This window comes from Scomber scombrus, chromosome 8, assembly GCF_963691925.1.
Source record: "Scomber scombrus chromosome 8, fScoSco1.1, whole genome shotgun sequence".
NCBI lineage: Eukaryota > Metazoa > Chordata > Actinopteri > Scombriformes > Scombridae > Scomber > Scomber scombrus.
Window position 1 is genome coordinate 22,929,079 of NC_084977.1, and position 20,786 is coordinate 22,949,864.

At 39.6% G+C, this 20,786-nt stretch overlaps 1 protein-coding gene across 3 annotated transcripts in view; it reads right to left on the reverse strand.

The window, feature by feature from the left end:
- The window catches only part of csnk1g2b (casein kinase 1, gamma 2b), a 41,010-nt gene extending 22,371 nt beyond the window's left edge, over positions 1–18,639 (reverse strand). For all 3 annotated transcript variants that reach the window (XM_062423739.1, XM_062423738.1, XM_062423740.1), the window contains exons 1-3: positions 18,552–18,639; positions 14,429–15,233; positions 474–543 (exon numbers count right to left, since the gene is read on the reverse strand). In XM_062423739.1, coding sequence (XP_062279723.1) covers positions 474–543; positions 14,429–14,656 — 298 coding nt within the window. In that variant the 5' untranslated portion in view covers positions 14,657–15,233; positions 18,552–18,639. The remainder of the gene's footprint in view (positions 1–473; positions 544–14,428; positions 15,234–18,551) is intronic.
- Positions 18,640–20,786: the final 2,147 nt, after the last annotated feature.

The window sequence follows — 20,786 nt, forward strand, 5'->3', positions numbered from 1 at the left end:
ACAAAAATGGAAATAAAAATGCTTTTTTGTGTGTGTGTGCAGCTGATACATATTTTATATATGTAAATGTACAAATTTGACCTGTGTTTATTAAAATATTGTAAATGTTATATTCATCATATTCTATAAAATGTTCTCCTGGACCATAAACTAGTGATTGTGAATATATTTTTTCCATTAGATGAATCAAACAGAAGGATTAATTAAACATTTATTAATGACTGATGGGGAATTTATGAATGTGAATTGGTGTAGAGACTAATTACGAATCAGAATAACAGTATGTTAGGTTTCAATAACAACTGTATTAAAATCACCAATGATGTTGCTGTCTCAAACACAACCTGAAACATGAGTTCACATGATTTCAGTGTTTCTGTTTCTGTATATGAAGTCTGACATAAACTTTTCTGTAGTGTTAAAAAGGCCCATCGTGTTTTATTCATCATTATCGTGCCGTCGGCATCTCTTACCTGAATTTCCCAACTGTTTGTAAAATCTATACTCCAAATGGAGCTGTGGCGCCCTGGATTTAATAGGTTCCTGAAAGAGAGGGGAGAAGAAAGGAGAGAGAGAGTGTTTAATATTAAATAGCTCAAATTAATTAACATACAATATACACAGTCTTTTACCACAATGACATTTGGGTTGTTTGACTCAGTTAACCCAGCCTCAAGCATTATTCTCCAGAGAATAACAGAACATTATGTATTTGTTAAAAAAAAAAAAATTTAAAAAGCTAATTTGAAGTTTAATTATGAAAAATCAATACTTGCTTAGTTTTCACACAGTAAAGAAAAAAGGAAACTCGCTACAATACCACAAGGACGCAAATGACTGATTAAGTGCTTTACCCCAAGGGAAGAAAGTAGCTTGTGAGCGACACCTTCGCATACACTTTGCCACTATTACCGCGACCTGCAATTACACTTAAATACCTACAGCGTTTTACTTATTTCAATACCGGCAGGAACTTTGATTGAGTCTCAGGTCAGACTTGTGCGATGCAAGAGGATAAAGAGCAGTTCCAGCTGGTGAACAGCAGGCTTTTGTGATGACACAGCTGATAATCAACCCACCGGGACATATTGTTCATTATACCACTAGCTACAGCTTTACAACCTAAAATGTAATCTGATTATCCCCACTCTCATGATGACAACGGCATTATAGACAAACGTGAAGAGGATAGAACAAACACACACACAGACAGACACCCAACTTAATTCCTTTCTTTAATCTTGAATAGCTGTGTCCCGGCCTGTGCTAACACCTTTGTCCACAATGGTGGTGTGGTGCGCCCCCTTATCACACACGACACCCCAGTACTGACTTTACACGGGTCCACATACAGTCTGATAAGTCTCACGTTATGAGACATACATTTTGCATTAATTATAAGTCTGTTAAATGTAAATGTTGGCGATGTGAGGCAGCGAGATGTACAAGATACAAGGGAGAGAGTAAAGCTCGGTATTCTACATACAAAAATATGAAAATGCTTCTCAAGAGGTGCTTCAAATAAGATTTAATCTTAAAAGTTGTTTCCCATGTGCATCTAATTCCAAAGCACTTCTATTTTAAATTATATAAAACTAAAAGCTGAAAGGCTGTTAAGCTCCCACATTCACTCCATTAGGCCCTTATCAAATCAGGAGCATTTTCTCTTCTGGTGCCCTGACAGCACGTAGGAGTGTGCACACTAAGTATAAGCCATGTTCAACGCAGCGAGTGAGGGGACTTTGAATCCATTCATTTCTGATGACTGCTCTCAGTACGACATGACGCATGCTGCCGTTTCAATTCGGGGTTTCCATGAGCTGAGGAGGTGGTAAAAAAAAAGAACTGACCCACCTTTGCTGTATGTCAAAAGATCCCTGCATAGCTTACTTATCAAATCATTGATCCTAAGTGTTGTGAATGAGCAGGGACTCTCATATGCTCCTGGATTAACTCTCTGCCTGATTGATTAACACTGTTGGATCAAATAAAAATGTGTTTATCTTACAACTCAATTTCTCTCCTGAAATAAAAAACACAAAAAAAGTATGAAAAGCTCCAGCAGCGGTCAACACAAACCATCCATTCAACAACCTCTAAGTAACATCAACACATTTTATGGGGGAAAAATTATTCAAACTCTCGCTCCTTCGAGATGCAGACGAGGACAAACTGCCAGAGGAGCGAAAAGTTGCTGTACGTGTTGAGAAAGGGGGCCTGGCGGGGATGCAACACGTAGCGAAAGAGAGGATTGGAGACCTGTGGGAGGAGGACACATGACTAGTCTTGGGTAGGGGCGATGGAGGGGGGGGGGGGGGACATGAACTCAAGAGACAACGGACACGTCTCACACAAGTCAGACCATGCCACGAAGGAGGGAGCCAGAGAAAGAAAAACATAAAAAATATATAAATAATGAGTCAAAACAGATGGCACCAAACTGCAGGACCCTTTAAAAACAGCTTACAATAGGAAACAGAGGCTTATGGCAGCTTTACGTACTTAAGAGTCATCTCCATTCCCAGCAGATGGGCTAAGCTATGGCTATGCATCGCCGTGTAAATGAACCAGGGGCCCGAGCTGCCAACGTCTGATGTAACATCTTTGCATATGACGAAGATTTTTTTCTCTGCGCTCTCTCGCGCATATCAAAACATTTGATCTGCTCTCCGGGCCGACATGCGGGCCATCGTCTGGCAGGGCAGGGCAGGGCAGGGCCGTTACCACAGAAGGAAGAAGAAGTGGAGGAGGAGGAAGAGGGGAGCCATATTAAAGCTTTATTTTAAATCGATATCATCTCACCTGCACCCTTCACCTTCTCCTCTTTTGTCTATGTATTATGAAAAGATAGATGGATGCTTTACTGATTAAAACTATTTAATTTGGATTTCAATTTATATTTCATGTATTCGTCTGCTTTTTTATTTTTTATTTCAGCCTGTTTTACTACTTGGACTATTCTGTTAATTCTATTTTGTTTCTTCCTCATCACGTCTGTTTTACTTCTTTCATTTTACTCTTTTACTCCTCCAGTTTCACTCACTTTATTCTATAGTGACTTTATTTTATTCTTTCATTTTATATATTTTTATTAAACCTTTCATTAGCTCTTTATTTTATTTTATGTTTTTTTTTATGTATTTATTTTTAAATCTGAATACTACCTCTGGTGTTTCCTCATTGCAGATTCTTGAGTTATGATAGCGTTCCCTGAGTTCCTATGTTTAATGATTTCTTTTTGTTTGTTTGTTCTGAATATGTTAAGTACTTCGTGATACGTCGCAATGTATGAGAAGTGCAACACAAATAAGTTTGATTGACTGATTTAATTATCTGACGACTTCATAATTCACCTTTCAATATCAGCTTACTTGCAATATTGAATTAAAGAGCAATCAAGTTGAGTTTTTTTTGTTTTTCTGGTCACTCTGTGGGGTGTCATGCAGAGAGCCGCTGGCTTGTGTCCAGGGCAGCTGACCTACAGGCCAGAAGGGCCCTTCCCTGTCTGACCTGCTGCTACATTAACCTCTCCACCTCAGCTGTTCCTCGCTGCGGCGGTGAGACCGACTTTCCGTGTGTTTCTGTGTTGTTGAGTCTAAATGTGGCCTTGTGTGTGTGTACGGTGAGTCGCCGATACGAAACAAAAACTGAAACAAAAGTCATAGTTGCTACAGTCTGGAGGAGGGGAGACATTGTCTAATCTTTCACTCACTTTTATTTGACAAATGTGCAAATAAACCAATAATTTAACAAATAAATAAATGTAGTTTCTCTCATAAATCAAATATCTTTTTTTTTGTTAATCAAACAGAAAGTACCAGTCCTCTCAACAGCAGTGGTGGACACATATATCAGATAGTGATAACAGACTTATACTAGCTGTTGCTTAAAGCTAAAAAGCTTACGGATTTATTGATATTAGCGTTACTGGCAAATGCTGCTCTAGCAGGATAAAAGCTCATAGCCACAGTGGCGTGGGGACGGGGGTGTGATGTAAAATATTACGCGCCATTTCAAGGATCCCTCTCAGTACAAACACTTGTACAAATATATGATTATGTCATCGTGGATTAGGCAGCGGTTTCTGTATTTTAACCTGCGGCAGCCTCTGTAAATTTGTGTGGATGGAGCGAGCCATCAGCGCCGCACAAAGTCCTCTTCCTGGGATTAACCAACTCTGTATATGATGTCATCTGGGCTAAATCTGATCTCTGCTCTGACACAGCTGAGAAAGATCAGAATTGACCTCGGTGACTGGGATGGGAGTCATGACCACCAAAACGAAGAGAGTGGGGAAAAAGGAGGAGAGGAAGAAGAAGAAAAAAAGAGAAAATTATAAATGATAGATATAATCAGAATAAAATTAAAGGGCAGCAAATAACAGACGGTGAAACCACAGGTGATGCCTAAATGGTACGTGTTGCGTATCTAGCATTGAGCCGAAACTGAAAATATGCAGTCAAAACAAAGAAAACACACCAACACTGCAGCAGTTCTTTTTTTTTTAGTGTCACTGACCAAATGTTAAAAAGCTGCGTGGACCTTTCACCCGTGCAAACACTACCTACAATTACATTTATAGCATATTTCCACCTCCATTGATCACTGTGTAAATTAAAAATGATCTTATGACTCATTTGTGGCCTCTCCAGTTTCAACTACAATCAAAAGGCTAATTAGTGATTTAATATTACAATTGGTCATTTATCATTATGCCAATATTCTACAAAATACTGATGATAATGGTACAATCATGCTTACATTATAAACAGACCATTTATAGACTATAGACACTATTTTTAGATCCAGGTTAAAAACATTTCTGTTTTTATGTGCTTATGATTGAGCTCCTTTAAAAAAGCACTTTAAATTTTAATCTTTCATTTGCACTGCTTGTTCGTTTAATAATTTTTAAAGCAAATCACTATTTTAGTGATTTGCTGTACTTTATTTTTCTGTACTTTGTTTTATATTTATTATATTTGGGGTATTTAATGTTTCCAATTTTTACCGTTTAATCATCCACTGATTTTGTTTTTATGTAAAGCACATTGAGTTGCCCGTGTACAAAATGTGCTATAAAAATAAAGCTGACTTACACTAGAGCTAAGCTTTTAACTCCATATGAAATAAGTAACACTTACTTATTGTCCTCTATCCACTTGTGTGAGTGTTTTTAATCCATCTCAATGGAATAAGACTTTAATTTTTTGTAACTTTGCTGTTTGGCCCAAAAAAAGCCAATACAAATACATTAAAATAAATAAATCATCAAATGACGATAATGACTTCACACATACTGGACACATGTTGCTTTCTAGTGAGGATATACAGGCATGCCCTTTGACCCCATGAACAAGCTCCTACATTTTCTAAAAACAGCACTGTGCGGTGAACACAAGACAGCTGCGATGATGTAATGTGACACATAAATAAACATCTGTGTTTATTATCATCTGGAGAGCCTGTGTGACATTCAGGGGTGTGCATATGTATGCCTATGTGTGCCACATCCAGGGGAGTGGACCAAGCATTATGCACAAGGGCCCAAAATAGACCTGTGACCTTTGCCTGACTCCCGGTTAACCATTTCACAATATGCAACAGGCAATGTGACTCAACTCATCTTCGACAGAGCAGAGCAGATTCTATTTTAATACGAGTGCTCACGACGGCGACGGTTAACGCTATAGCTCAAACAAATGAAGATTGTTATGTGTGTGTTCGTGTTTATGTTTGTGGCGTGTGTGTGCGTGTCTTTTCTCTCTCCATTGAAGTGCATTTTATGATCGGAGGTGTCTGCGGTTGTCGGAAGGTGGCGTTAAAAAGGAGAGAGAGAGAGAAAGAGAGACAGAGAGAGAGCGGTGTCGGAGAGCAACAGCTGGCCGGTGTCCAGAGCTTCTCCTGTTTCAGTTCAGATTTAACGTGCCCAGATGGAGCCATCAGCTGCTCTAAAAACCCAGAGTGTAAAAATCAGCCGCTGCTTGAATCCGACAGAATTAGACATCAATTGTATGTTTGAGACTTTTTTTTTTTTTTTTTTTTTTTAAATAGAGATGAGTACACCGGGGTAGTTGAAGCTTGTGACCTTGGTTCACCTCGTTTGTCTGTCGTGATTTAGGTCGGCTGATTCATTTGTCTACCTGTAAGAGGCAGAGGGAGAGGTGTGGTGCAGCTAATGTCATGTATCTCACTGGGCTAACGCAGCAGTTCAGGGCACCATGTGTCTATCTATCATTAGCAGGCTTTTGGTGGATCTTAAAGCTGTAAGTTTTATAATTACTGCAGATTAAAAAAACACATTACTCAGATTTTATTTTGATGCTAATAGATTTTTTTATAAATGTATCTATTACATTATAATATATGTAATAGATGTTGACTTCAGGAGTTGGACAAGCCTTAATCGATGCAACATATCAGCTGTTAAGACTGAAGTTGTCTTAAATCAGTCTGCCTATTTTTATTAAGTACAAATTTAAAGATCTTTTTAACACCTCTTTTCAAGTTTTTCAAGTTAGTACTCAATGTAGAAAAAACATCACGTGACTGTTGTACTCCTATATAATATATTATGAGATATAAATAGATGCAAAAGCAGGATATTACTGTTGTAGTGGGTTGAAATGGAACTCATTTTTGAAGTAATTTATATAGGACTGCAACTAATGATTAGTTTCATTATATAACTGATGATTATTTATTATTTTAATCAATAAGTTGGTTGGTTGGTTGATGTAAAATAATCAGAAAATAAATGGTAATGACAAATAACATTAACTGAACAAATGTAAGTGCTCTCAAATCAAATTTAATTCATTTTGATGCATTGACCTTGAATGTCAAAAGAACCTCAATTTAAGACTTTAAAGACTTAAGGATCGACGGGGACTGGCCGATTTTAGACATTTTAAGTAAGAAAAAAAAAGGGGGGGGACAGCTTTTTTAAAAACATGCTGAATTCAGCTATTATGGTCATCGGAGGGTAAACTCAGCACACAATGCTGCCAATGATCTACGCAGTCATGGGAAGTTCCACTCACATGAAGCCAAGTGGCGAGTCTCCTTTGTCATTTATTAGAGGAGCAGAGCACAGCAGAAGTACAATGTGCTGTATTGTGTTCGCCCTGATTTGTTTAACTTTGAGGTTGTACCCGATGTGCGTCGTTCTGCTGCGTTCAGAATAAAAAACACAATACAGTCACTGAATAAAAAGCACAGTGAGAAATATTTCTGTTTGTCCCTCGATCTCTACTGCAGACTCTACATTTCGTACAGCTTATATTGGATTTGAAACACAATAACAACTGGAGGTTAAAGTGCTAATTTTCAGCTTCAAATCCACATATGATGAACAATGTATGACCTTTTCTCACATGTATGTTCCCAAATTGCAGGACAGAGTAGGACGGGGGTTTCAAACTCATTTCCATTCAAGGGCCACCTACAGTCCAATATGAAGGAAGGAAGGAAGGAAGGAAGGAAGGAAGGAAGGAAGGAGGGACATGGAAGGATGGACAATAATCCTAAACTAACAGCTAAATAAACTGATGATGGAGTTTATTTAAAAATGGGCAAAAAGCGGAAAGATACTCTTTTCAAATCACCATCATCTGATTCTGGTTCGGTAATTTTGACTCTGGTTTACTACTTCAATTATGATGCTATAAAAAAGTGACAATGCAAACACAATAATCAACAAAAAAAAAAGAAGAAAGTGTTAAACTATCTCTACAGCCTTGAACGTTACAACACAGTGTCACTGAAACTCATCGGAGAAACTCTTCACATATAAATATAAATCTCACTCTGCCATGAACCAGGATGAACACTTGGAACGTACAATTACACTTACACTCGCTGTCCGCCCACACCCTCAGTTTGTGCTTATGTATATTTTCTACATGAAAGAAAAACAAAACAGAAAAAACACTGCAGCTCTAAAGTCACCAACATTTTCGACTCTCCTGTATATGTCGTGCCAGCTCCTAAATCATCTTCAAAGCAACAACGTCTGTGTGAACGCTCTGTGTTTGCTGCTGGCGGCCAATTCATTAGAGGATTAGCTCGCTGACTGAAGGTAGGGCTTTTACATGCTGTTGACATCCAAGGATTTATTCATTCAGGCTGCCCAGCGTGCTCTCCGGAGAGCCCGAGCAGGGGCAGGGAAGAACTTAAATCGTCAAAATGTCACTTTAATTCAAGCCAAACGTGCTGATAGAGCTTTTGTTGCCTTCGCAGTTCTCCGACAACGGCCCCTCATGGCGAGCCGAGCCGGTGTAAAGCTGCTGCTGAGCTAGACCACAACCAGAACTGCTTATCACCAGGACGGTGGGGTACAAACACCTTGGATTGTCTTCAGAGAATCATGACTGAGCGGCAGCGTGCATGAGAGGCTTCGGTCACTGTAAACTGCTTCGCTCGGGTAGCCTCCGTGTCGGTGACTCAGCCCGACACACACACACACACACACACACACACACATACATACTTACCTTAGAACGAGCTGAACGTCACAAACACACGTGACATATTGTTGACTTACTAAAGTCGTTGCTGCCAACACATAGTTAGTTAGTAAATCTCAAAACTGGTTCCCTGTTTACACACATTCTGCAAACACAGAGCAACAATAGCGTTCGTTTACAGGTTACCGACTGAGTCCAGACCTTTAAATGAGCTCACTGACTCGTCTGGCATCGTGACGTGAAGCAGCTGTTTTTCGGGTTGAAAAGGCGATCGATCTGATGAGCGCCGAGGTCTGTGCTCCGCTATGCTCAACTAGTTTAGTCGCTAACTTTGGCAGTGTGCAACCGGTGCAGGGCAGAGGACAGAGTGCTGAGCTTTTTCTATGAAAGCGAGGAAAAAAGTAAGTTTGAAGGACTTAAAACTAAAATAATGAGCAGAAATATACTTAACCCATAAACAGGCAACGTGCACCAGGTGATACATACATATATACATTTTTATACCTTAATACGTATCCTGGTGGAGATACAACTCATAAAATCCAAAATATTCTTAAAATGATTTGTGGAAATGTTTACTTAAGTGCAATTGAGAAGTAAATAAAAAGGTACATAAAAAAGAATAATTAACATCTTATTTCCCACTCAGCTCTATACAGCTGAGACAGAATGTGGGTTCATCATTAGGAGTCACACCTCTCATATTCAACCTCTTTCTCATGTAAAAATATTAATTGTGCAGCTCTCTTAGGGTTAAATAGAGGATTTTGATTACTTTTCTAGACTGCAAACCTAGCTAGCTAACTTGGCTGTTTCAAATAACAAGTTGTGATTTTAGGTAACAACTCCCTTGCTCTGAAAAGACAGTCCACTATGTTGTTTTTCTTTTTGGATACTTAAATTACAGAGTGGAATTTCTTCATCTTCTTCTTCTAGGTAAACATCTTTGCTCACACAACAGCCAGTTTTGTAGTTTGGCCAAGTAAGATATTAACCTTTATTAGCCTCAGCTGATAAAATCTGACCATGTCATTTCAGACGGACCAACTAATGTCACAGGCTTGAAAAAAATGAGAAGCCTGAACTCACATTTTATTTTATTGTATTTTATGGCGAAGGTCAATTTGAATCTTCAAGTCTTAAATCTCTCCTTTTTTTGACGGAGCACTGTCACCATGTATAGGGGCTAACACACTGCTCTGTATGTACATGGCAGGCACACAATGCACAGTAAGCCTCTGTGTTTACAGGGTCCAGCATCAACCCCCCTGTCACTGAACTATAGTACGCTGTACAGTAAGTCACTATTCAATAAGACCCCCTTATCACTCCCCTCCCATGTTGGGTAGATATTAAAACCACCTGTCATAGTCAAAAACATTCATCACCACACAGAGGCGCCTCCAACCGAGGCCATCACAATGAAGGAATTTCCCCTGCGGTGATTCAGGGTGGCTCAACAGCGCAGTACGACGTATTACATTTTTTATCAAGGTTTATTATTCTGATTATGTGTCGGCTGAATGGAGCAGCAACACCGTACGAACACGGAAAACATTTTAAATCGTATCATGGCAGGAAACAACATTAGCCTACAGCTGAGTCCCCTTAAACCTGGGATTTAATGAATGGAGTCTGGCCTTTAGATTATATGATTGGTGGGAAACGACTTTACTCCACAGGTTAAATGGCAGCCTGGTTAGCCACAAGTTGACCCGGGAGAGTTCGAACTTATAACCAAACAAAAATACTCATACGGAAGTGTTTTTAACCACCAACCATCAGCACCGACCCCCAGTCAGCTCACTCTGAGCCCAGCTCTGTTATGAGGGCTGGCACCCAGCTGGATGCTAATCTGAGGGAAGCTTGCAGGAGGCGAGAAGGATCCCAACATACAAAGCACTGCACGTGGCGGCAGGGCATCCTCCAAACCAGACCGGGAGAGCCGTGGAACATTCAATACACACACATGGAAGTGTAAAAAAAAAAAAAAAAGAGAACATAGTGCAGTTTTGGCAGCTGCTTGCCATCCATCATGGTTTCCTTTTCTATAACGCAGTATTGCAATACTACGATTACTGCAGCCGCCCCGCTGAAACTGATTTATAAGTTATTACTGATACCATATTTGCAGGCGGCCAGTCTCACAGGCACATCCAAGTTGTCAAAAACACATACAAAAACCGACTTAAAAATCCAAACAAACCCCCCAAAAAAAGGACTCATGAGAATATCCAAAAATCAAATCAAGACACTCATGTGAAAGAATCTCCACTAGAAATGTGAATCAAAGAGCTTCGACAAAAAAGGCAAACTTAAATCACTCCAATTTAAAATGGGGGGCTACATTCAACATTTATTGCCCCATTTTATTTAAATCATCACTGACTCAGTGTCTAGATTTTCTGAGAAATCTACAAGAAAAGAGGACGAGTGGAAATGTTAGTGAAAACTGACTCAATAAGCTCGCTCATGGATTAGATTGTGTGTGTGTGTGTGTGTGTGTGTGTGTGTGTGTGTGTGTGTGTGTGTGTGTGTGTGTGTGTGTGTGTGTGTGTGTGTGTGTGTGTGTGTGTGTGTCCGTCCGTCCGTCCTGCACTTAACACAAACATAATGGAGGGGGGTTAAGAGGGGGCGGATGACCTTGAGAGAAGACAGTGGCCTAAAGACAATGGCAGAGAAAGTAAAGATGGGAGCACGAAACAGAAAGATCATCTTCAAATGAAAACAGCATTAAGTGTTTTTGGAGAAAAAGGTTAAGAGAGAATTAGAGGGTCATTTTTTTCTCTCCGTGGATGTTTATGTCACCATGCCAGGACACGACGGATGGAAATGGAGATGGTGGTGGGTAAGAAAGCACGAACAAAAGACCCTTAACCCTTTAAACAGTTTCTACAGTGATCCTCGAGAGCAAAACGGCAGACATTACGCAGCGGGTGTTTCTTTAAGACGCTGGGATCTCCCTCTGGGGGTGAAGCCTGCAGTGCACATACAGCAGCAGCTATACAGTCCTGCCTCCATCACACGCAGGCGTTTGTCAGTGTGAGAAAAAGTGCCCAGCTGAACCGAAGACTTGAACCACTGTGTGTCGACAAGGCCCGCTTAACAAAGACGACCTTTCAGCGCTCAGCAGTTTCCCCCCTTCTCTCTCTCTCTCTCTCTCACTTTCCGCAGCATTCGTGGAACCACTAACAGAAGATCTGGTGCTGTGCTGGTCAGCTCGCCATACATCTCTATCTCTGCCGTCACGTGGTGGAGGAGGGTGACACCGGCATTCACCTTTGTCCCAGGTGCTGGCGGGCACCACCCAAATGCACAGCTTGGTACACAAGACACTCATAAAAACAATGACTAATCACTGTGTGCCGTCCTCTGCAGCCTGACGTCTAACATTCATTAAAATACAACAAAAGGAACGAGGACAGAGATTAAACTAGGTGTAACCCACCAGATTAAAAAAAAACCCAACACTTTAACTAAATAACATTTAATTTTACCAAAAAACAGCCTTATCTTAGATCAACAGTAACCTTTACCCAGTCACAGAGTAACATACTTCCTCAAGAGTTACAGATACCAGCAGCTGTTAAGATATACTGGACATACTGGCTTTGAAAAACTAGGGTGAGGATTGTGTCTGTACATTAAAACTGAAACTAAGAAGTATATGAAAATATCTGATTCCACCTCAAGCATGAAGATCTGCTGGGTTTTTTCTTTTTTTAATTTTAAATCTAATATATTCAGGTTTTATCTGTTGTCGAACAAAACAAGCTTCATAAAGATGTCACCTTGGACTCTGCTATGGAAACTGTGATGGTTATTTTTCACAATTTGTTGATATTGTTTAAGTACAGTGACAGTAAAGGCATCTTATCTTATCTTTCTCTAAAAGGATTAGTTAAATAATTGAAAATATAATCAATAGATGAATCAATGATAGTTGTAGGTCAAATATACAATTTCACATAAATGTATGATTGTACTAATATTAATATTTTCTTATCTTATCCAATTAAAATTGGGATTCTATCAAACTTTACAGCAATGATTATCTGGTGCTTCAGGCTGCCAGCTTTTATTTCAGCTTGTATCTAATGAAGGTAGCGTTCGAGACGCCACTCATTCCCAGCATGTGTTAGCAGGTGGCTGCAGATAACAGGGCTGTTATTTGTCTTAGCCCATAAGGAAGAGCTCGGTAACAGCCTCGGACAAAACAGAGGCCTAACTTGACGGGCAGTGACATTCACTGGGTTACCCCAGAGCGAGCTGTGAGATCAGGGACGGACGTTAACATGTGGAAGGACAACTGTGTCTGAGTCTGGGGGTCGGCCTCAAGCCTCAAGAGACGACAAGGGGAGAAGCCCTTTTTTTCATGTCAGACCCAACAACACCAGGCCAAAAAAAACACCCCACACAATAAGAGTCCAATTTGTCAAGTACATGTCGACAATATAATCCACCATTAGCACACTTCTTCCTCCTCCTCCTCCTCCTCCTCCTCCTCCTCCTCCTCCTCCTCCTCCTCCTCCTCCTCCTCCTCCTCCTCCTCCTCCTCCTCCTCCTCCTCCTCCTCCTCCTCCTCCTCCTCCTCCTCCTCCTCCTCCTCCTCCTCCTCCTCCTCCTCCTCCTCCTCCTCCTCGTGTTGTACATTTTAGATAAACGCCGGGGGTCCAGCGGGCCACCACCAGATCCACGGAGCTGTGTTATGGCCCCTAATGTCAGATCCAGATATAGCCGGACACCATCGGGATAAAAATACCCAAACAGATGGGAGGGTTCACAAGCAAAAAGGGGAGAGGCAAGCGTGCACTAAACTAAAAGATTTTCAGAGGAAAGGAGAACTGCAATTACAGCTGTTTGCTAACCTCTGCCTTCTCTGTGGTTAACAAAGCCTTCAGTGGACGCCCGTTAGGAGATAATGACCTCCCTGGGAGATACAAATGTAAGAATAATCATACACAGACCAGTGGAGCTGTGGTGGGGATGATGATGCCGAGCCTTCATTGCCTTTCAGTAGGACTACCTCTTAAATAAAGTTTAGGTTAGGCTTTACATTAAAATGCATTGTCAGAGAAAACGTGCCAGAGATCAAAGCGCTACAAGTGGTAAGGAAAGAAATGAGAGAAAGAAAAAATAAAAAAACATGTGAAGAGGAAAGTCGACGTGAAGAGGAAATGGCTGAGCAGCTCAGTCAGTCTCTGGCCTCGAATCGAGCAATCAGAAAACAAACAGGCCTTGACATTTCATGTGGTTTTTCACTTGTCTAAATGCAGTTAAAACCAGAGCTGTTCACGCTGACACAAAACAAAAGAGACACAGTGAATTATTGATTGCTCATAAAGGGCCTGGTGTGAGCTTATTGGAGGAGGAGCTTCCACATGAATTAACATGATTAAAATGTGAGATATATGTAGGTAAGAAGTTTGATAAATCACCTTTTCAGCATCATATTGTTTTATATCAAGTGTCTAATTTCATAAAATCCTATTCAAGGATCTGAAATATCACATTTTTGTTGTACTAAGGGGTAAAAAAAAAACCACTTTCCCCTTTTTACTTTCACTTTGCCCTCTTCATTGACACACGACAAGGAGGGAAAACGGAAAAACATTGGTTTAAAGATATTATCCAGTCTGGTTTCGGCTTATTCCTCTGCACCTCTCTGATAAACACAAATAGAGCACGGTTGACTCATTAACAAACTGTTGGAGAAGGGTGGGGGTTAGATGGTTCATATTTACTTCCTGTGTCTGTCTCACTTTGGGTCAAGGAGGCAAACTGCAGGCGCTCTGCTGCGCATTTTGCTTTCTCATTTCACTCTTTCGGTATGATTTTTACTCCCCAAAAAAGCACAGCTGGAAACAGATATGGTGAATTCTGAATATCAGAACTTGTGTGTCTTAAAATTTGTTAAAAAATGTTTACACAAATCTCACAAACCCAGAGGGCACACTTACCAATTTAATGGCCACATATTCGTTAGTATAGAGATTTTTTCCCAGCCGCAGTTCTCCAAAGTTCCCGCAGCCGATTTTTTTACCCACGCGGAAGTTTGGGCCAACCATAAGAACTCCAGAATTGGTCCCTGAACTCCGGCCCCCATGTCCAGTCCTGCTGCCTGCTGTCTTAGACATCTTTTTCCCTTCCTCTGTCTCTCCCTTGCCCCCTCTCTTATCAAAATCCATAAGCTTGTGATACCCTGGCCTCTCCACGGTTATTCTCCAGCCATGCAAACCATAGAAGCTCCAATAACAACGACAGAAGAGGATGCTTTTTAGGGAGGGGGAGGGAGACAAATCTCACTAGACAGAGGAAAGGTGTCGCTGTTAAAAATGTGCAATGGTTCAGAAGACACTCGAACAAGCTGAAACTACAGCCGAAGTGCCCCCCTTGCGTCTATCAGAAAGCTCTTTTGACGAGCTGCACTTCCTTTTTTCCGTTGCGTGTCGCTCCGGCTCCAGTCTCAGAGTAGCACGTCCCCCAGCCTGGAGAATAGGCAGGTTGTGCTGCTAGGATGTGCCCACAGACACACGCATACAATACTAGTCATAAAAAAGCACTCCGAGAGCCAGCTGCTGCGTCCACAAGAAGGCCACTTGGGAACATCTTCTGGAGCGCCTTGTTCCTTTTCGGGTCAGCCTTCAGTGACGCAGTGGACGCTCTCCATGTTGCAAGGGCGACGGGCAGAGGAGGTAACCCAGAGTTAGAGTCGACAGTGACGAGCCAGACGGGTAACGGAGGGGTTCGATGTCAGCTTGATATCTGTGGACAGTAACAGACAGAAATTAGTCCAAAGGCTGTGAAACAATCGCCTGTAACAAGAAGTTATAACACTTTGAGGCCGGTTTTACAGTTTAAAGAAGTTTTAATGTTAGGAAAGTAATATTCACTATGTTTACTACATAATTTCTCTGGTGGCTATCACAATCTACACTTAGAATAAGTTAGTTAGTAATAGTTGTCAACTACTGAATTAACCCCTAGCCTTTTTTATTAGAGTTTGAAACATCAACATTTTCTGATTCCAGCTTCTTAAGTATGAATATTTTCTAGTTTTTTTTTGGTCCTCTAAGACAATCAATGTCATCTTTGGCTTTGGGAAACAGTTTTTCACCATTTTCTGGACCAAACAACTAATCGATTAATCAGCTTAATAAAGTACACAATCAACAGATGAATCGATAAATATAATGATCATTAGTTGAAGTTCTAATGAAATGTACTCTGAAATACTAAATACGCTGTGAAGCAATCAATACATGTCAAAATATTCGACAACCAAGTGAATCAATAGTTAAAAATTTGGAAAAAATAAATAAAAATTAAGCCTTTTACATGAAGATCAAATTATGTCTACGGTGGCTGTTCTGACTGAAATGAGATCTCGCTGCAGACCAACGCGAGGCAAATTCAATAAAGCGATCAATGTGAGCGGAAATATTGCACAGCGGATTTCAGACATGAGGAGAAAGAAAGAAAAGAGAAAAAAAAGACCTATTTTATAATTAATTATTATTTCTATGAGAGCCAAAGTCACATTTCACACTTCAGGAGATTTTGCAGATTATATTAAGATGTATTTTGATGACATAATAGACACATTTGAGATTAAAGTGTCTAAAAGCGGAGTTTCAAGCTCAATCGAGAAAAGATAGAGTGAAAAGAGATGCCACGAATAGATATATCTTCACTTATATAAAGATTCTTGTATGGTTTGTGAAAAAGTGAAAAGATATCAGCGCCAGGCACACACAGAAAAAACAAAATCTCAATCACAGGCATCATTTCAGTTCTGTAACCATCTCCGTGCGACTAATATATAACTGCATGCTGCCATCTCTCCATCCAAAGCAGCAGCTCCTCTCCTATCTCCTATAACTCCCCCACGTCCATGATCTAAGAGGCCGGCAGTGCTTAAGAGGAGCAGGTAATGCAGACAGTAACGATGGGCAGCTACTCTTTCCTTATGGAAAGGCACTTACATGGATCAATGACCGCTCTAATGCCCCATCTCATCGTAACATTTGCATCATTGGGAAGCGTATTATTATTATTATTATTATTATTATTATTATTACAGGATTTTGATACAGTTAGCTCATCTGTATATTTGACTGGTTGGGAAGCTAATATCAGATGGCGAAGATACAGCATTATCAGACAAACATATGGAATAAAAATAATCTTATTGTTGAATGAATCACACACACATGATTTCATCTGCCTTTTTTAATCTGTTCTACACAAACTAGGTGACACTATACTACCTACTGGAGCCTGAATGTTGGCGTGTATATAGTCAAATAAACAATGACACAGCCTATAAGAGACAAAAAATCCCCACCTGAGAAAAAGGAACATTTAAAACTTGGGTGTGCAGTCAATCATTATCACTGTCATGTTTTTTCCTTGTAGCGTGACGCATACTTACTGTAGGGAAACGAGAAGAGACTAGCCTACCTGGGTCACAAGATTAGAAGTAGAATAAACAAGGTGGGTAAAAAGCCATTAGAGCATGCATGTTAAAATTATTATAACTACACTGAAGTGGCAAAGTGCACTACACACACACAACCAAGCTACTTCACTTGTCAAGGTGACACACAAAACACTACACATTACTAGTCAACACATTAGAAATAATAAGTGGTAGATATGTTACTGTGAAAACAACATAAAGCTAATGAATAATAGTCTGCTTCAGGTTACTTTTGGCAGTCTTTGGCCCATATGGCTAGACTGTCTCCTTCCAGGAAGTTTGTATTGTTTTGTTTTTTTAAATTCACGTCAGCTGTTTCATAGTTACCAGGTTGTTTTAAACCATGCTACATAGTTTGAGGTTGTGATGTCACATAAGAAACTGTGATCTTAAAGACTAAAATGAAATGAAATCATGAGTGTTAAAAAATATAGATGGTGAAACGTCAGCTTGCCACAATTGCATTTACACAGCTAATACAGCTAGGGTTAGCAAGCAATAAACACGACATAATCGAGTCGAAATGTTACAGATATTAATCAAAATACAACCAGAGAAGCTTAACTTGATAATAAACATTCATCCCACGTCTTTAAGTTACATTTTTACCCTGGATAAAAAAGCTAAATATGTGTCTAATTGAGCTTATCAAGGCTAACACAGCTAGCTGGCAGCTGTCATCCAATCACGCTTTATTTTTACCATATCTTAAAAGTACCTGGAGAAGAAACACGAAGAGAAAAATATGCAATCTTACACACAAAAATCCTGATGATAAATGTCCTTAGAGTAGCTGTAATATATATGGTTAACATGAGACTAATAGTGAAGGCTGGCTGGTGTCAGGTCGGCGGACAGGGCCACATATTTAGTTAGCATTTGATCAAGTTAGCGTCATATATCTTCAATCGTAGTGCAATTAAGGGAGTCTTAATCTCTCTATAAAATAAAATAAAACAGCAGCCACATGTAAGTTATGATTAAATTAATGTTTAAAGCGTTTGGATGTTCATCTTCGTGCCTTAGCTATCAAAGCTAACCCTGCTAGCAGCTAAAACAGCGTCTCTCTCTCTCTCTCTCTTCTCTCTCTCTTTGGCCTGATCACTCACAAAAAACACACAACAGCATTAATCTGTCAACATCACCATAACCAAGTGGAAACAGGACAGAGCATAACATATAAAACATTAATTGATTGATTGGCTATCTGTTACACTACCCTGGTTAGTTAGTTAAACGCTTAATAATAAGCTGAGAAATACTAACACTATAATACTAAAATGTTGTCGACTGTAGTAGTAAGAGCGTGATTTTAAAAAGGAGCATTGTTTCACCTTTTTTAGTTCAAATTCCAGCCATTATTATCTTGACCACTGCCGGGGCAACTCCTTAATCCTAAACAACCCCGACTGAGTGCTGAGTAGGGGCAGCCTGCGCTCTGTTACCGCTCAGCTAGCTCACGAAACGTTAGCAACTACGTTAAAACACGGCGAGACGACGTCTTCAAAAATAAACCAAAACACACAAAAAAACAACAACAACAGTACAACGAGTAAGTGAGTTTCTGTCGCTAAAAGAAACCAAAAAAAGAAGCATGTTACCTTTAAGCTGTCGAAGTCATGGTTGTCCTGTGTTGTGTAGGAATCGTCCCCATTTAATTTGTCTCTCGTCCTCAAGTTGCTATGGTTTAGCTGTTGTCTCTTTAAGCCTCCCTCAGCTGAAGAGACCCGCGCACAGCGTCACGCAGCGCCCACTGCGCAGAGAAACCACGTAAACATGTTTGGTGAATAGAAAGAGAAACATGTGGCGTAAGTTCGTGTACTTTTTACTTTAAAACCCTTAAACAGGCAACGTGCACCAGGAGATACAGACTCTCTATCACCCTGTTAGGATGGGTACGGTGGTTGTTCAATAGTATATGCCTTGACTTGGTAGAATTGAAGCTTGTGGTAAGTTTATACTTTGATAGAAATTATAAAAATCTGTTTAGAAACTAGTATCTGTTGATATTAATGACAAGAGAGAGCAAGAATTTATCACTTTTTTTCCTATATTAAATAAAATATTCAATTGTTTTTACCATTATGACCATTTTTATACCTTAATAGGAGTAGGGTATCCTGGTGGAGATACAACTCATAAAATCCAAAATATATTACAAAATATGTGTAGAATTTTCTTACTTTCAAATGAGAAAACTAGTAACATCAAATTAAGTTTTTTTAATATCTCATTTTCCACTTCTGCCTGTTTAAGGGTTAAGATAAGATAAGCAGGGTTGGGATTGGGAAGGTTACTTTGGAAATGTAATAGATTACAGATTACTAGTTACATTATTTAAAATGTAATGAGTAATGTAACTATTTCAATTAATTAATCAAAGTAGATTATATTATATTCGTTAATGTCATTGTACAAAACATACAACGAAATTCAGGTGGACTCAAGGACCGGGCTCAAATATTTAAATAAATAAATACAAAAATAAAGATAGATCAAAAATAAATAAATGCATCCATTCATTCACTCATACTCTCATCTTCACAGTAAAAACAAACCATACACTCATTCATTGCCAGCGTATGCAGTTAAAATGGGATATTAAAAAAGTGCTCATAGATATTATTTCACATATTAATACATAAATAAATAAATTATTGCACATTAAGTTGTGCTGTGTTCCAGGGGGTTTGTTTTCAGTTCAGAGTTAATTATGGTAATGGCTTTGGGATAAAAACTGTTCATAAATCATGTGGTGCGTGTTCTGGTGGACCTATAGCATTTCCTGGAGGGCAACAGTTCAAACAGGAGATGGGCAGGTTGGAGTAGATCTTTTAAGATGATGTGTGTCTGCTGCAGGGAGCGGGAGGTAAAGATGTCATCTAGGGCAGGTAGCTGTTGTAACTTATTACATTTGATTACTTTTTGAGTACCTTCTAATCTTCTAAATAATGTTTTCAACTGTTAGGGTAAGTACAGCGTGCAAACTATATCATGTATTTCAGGGGAGCTCACATTTTTCCGGGTTGGGGGCAAGTAGGGTACAGTATACCCTGCAGTGTGATGTACTGCTGTAGTTTATCAGCACAAATAGGACACATACAGGTCGAGCTGTTGAGCTGTTCATCTCCAGCTTCTTCTATCAGCTTGTCCTGCGTTATCAGCCTAGGTGTTAGTGGTTTTGTGCTTGTAGCAGGTGCACACTTAGTGTATCTTCTTTTTTTTTACCATGTAATATTTATCTCAGCACTTCACTTCTTTGAACTATTTTTCATCCTGTCTGCAGTCAACAGAAACAGTTTCACCTGTAAATAGTCATTCCTTGTGCAGTAAATAGTCATTTCTGAAGATTGTTGTGTTTTTATTTTGTGTACATTGAGAAACACTTTACCAGTATCTGTAAACATACTTGACCAATAGATAAATGGACTCATGATACAAGTGGAGCAAAAGTAGTTTGAAGAGTTTCAAACATCTACAACCTGTTAAAGGTGTGCTACACAATGCTATTGTTTTGTTTGCAAATTTGGCACAAATTAACACAAATCATAGAATTATTGTCCTTAATATGAACCCTCAAACATACTTAGCCTATTATGCTACAGGTTGATCCTGAGTCACCTCTATTACATTGTTGTTACCTGTACTGTCGGCACCCTAAATCAAAAGCTGAGAGCTTCCACTTTGTTATATTTTGACAGCTCAAATCTGAAAGCCTTGACAGGACTATTTTTAAGTCTGTTTATATTTTAATATTTCAGTTTAACAGACAAAAGAGAGAGATCCCCATGCTGTAGAGCTTAAACATAACATGTGACTTCATTGACCACTTTTCC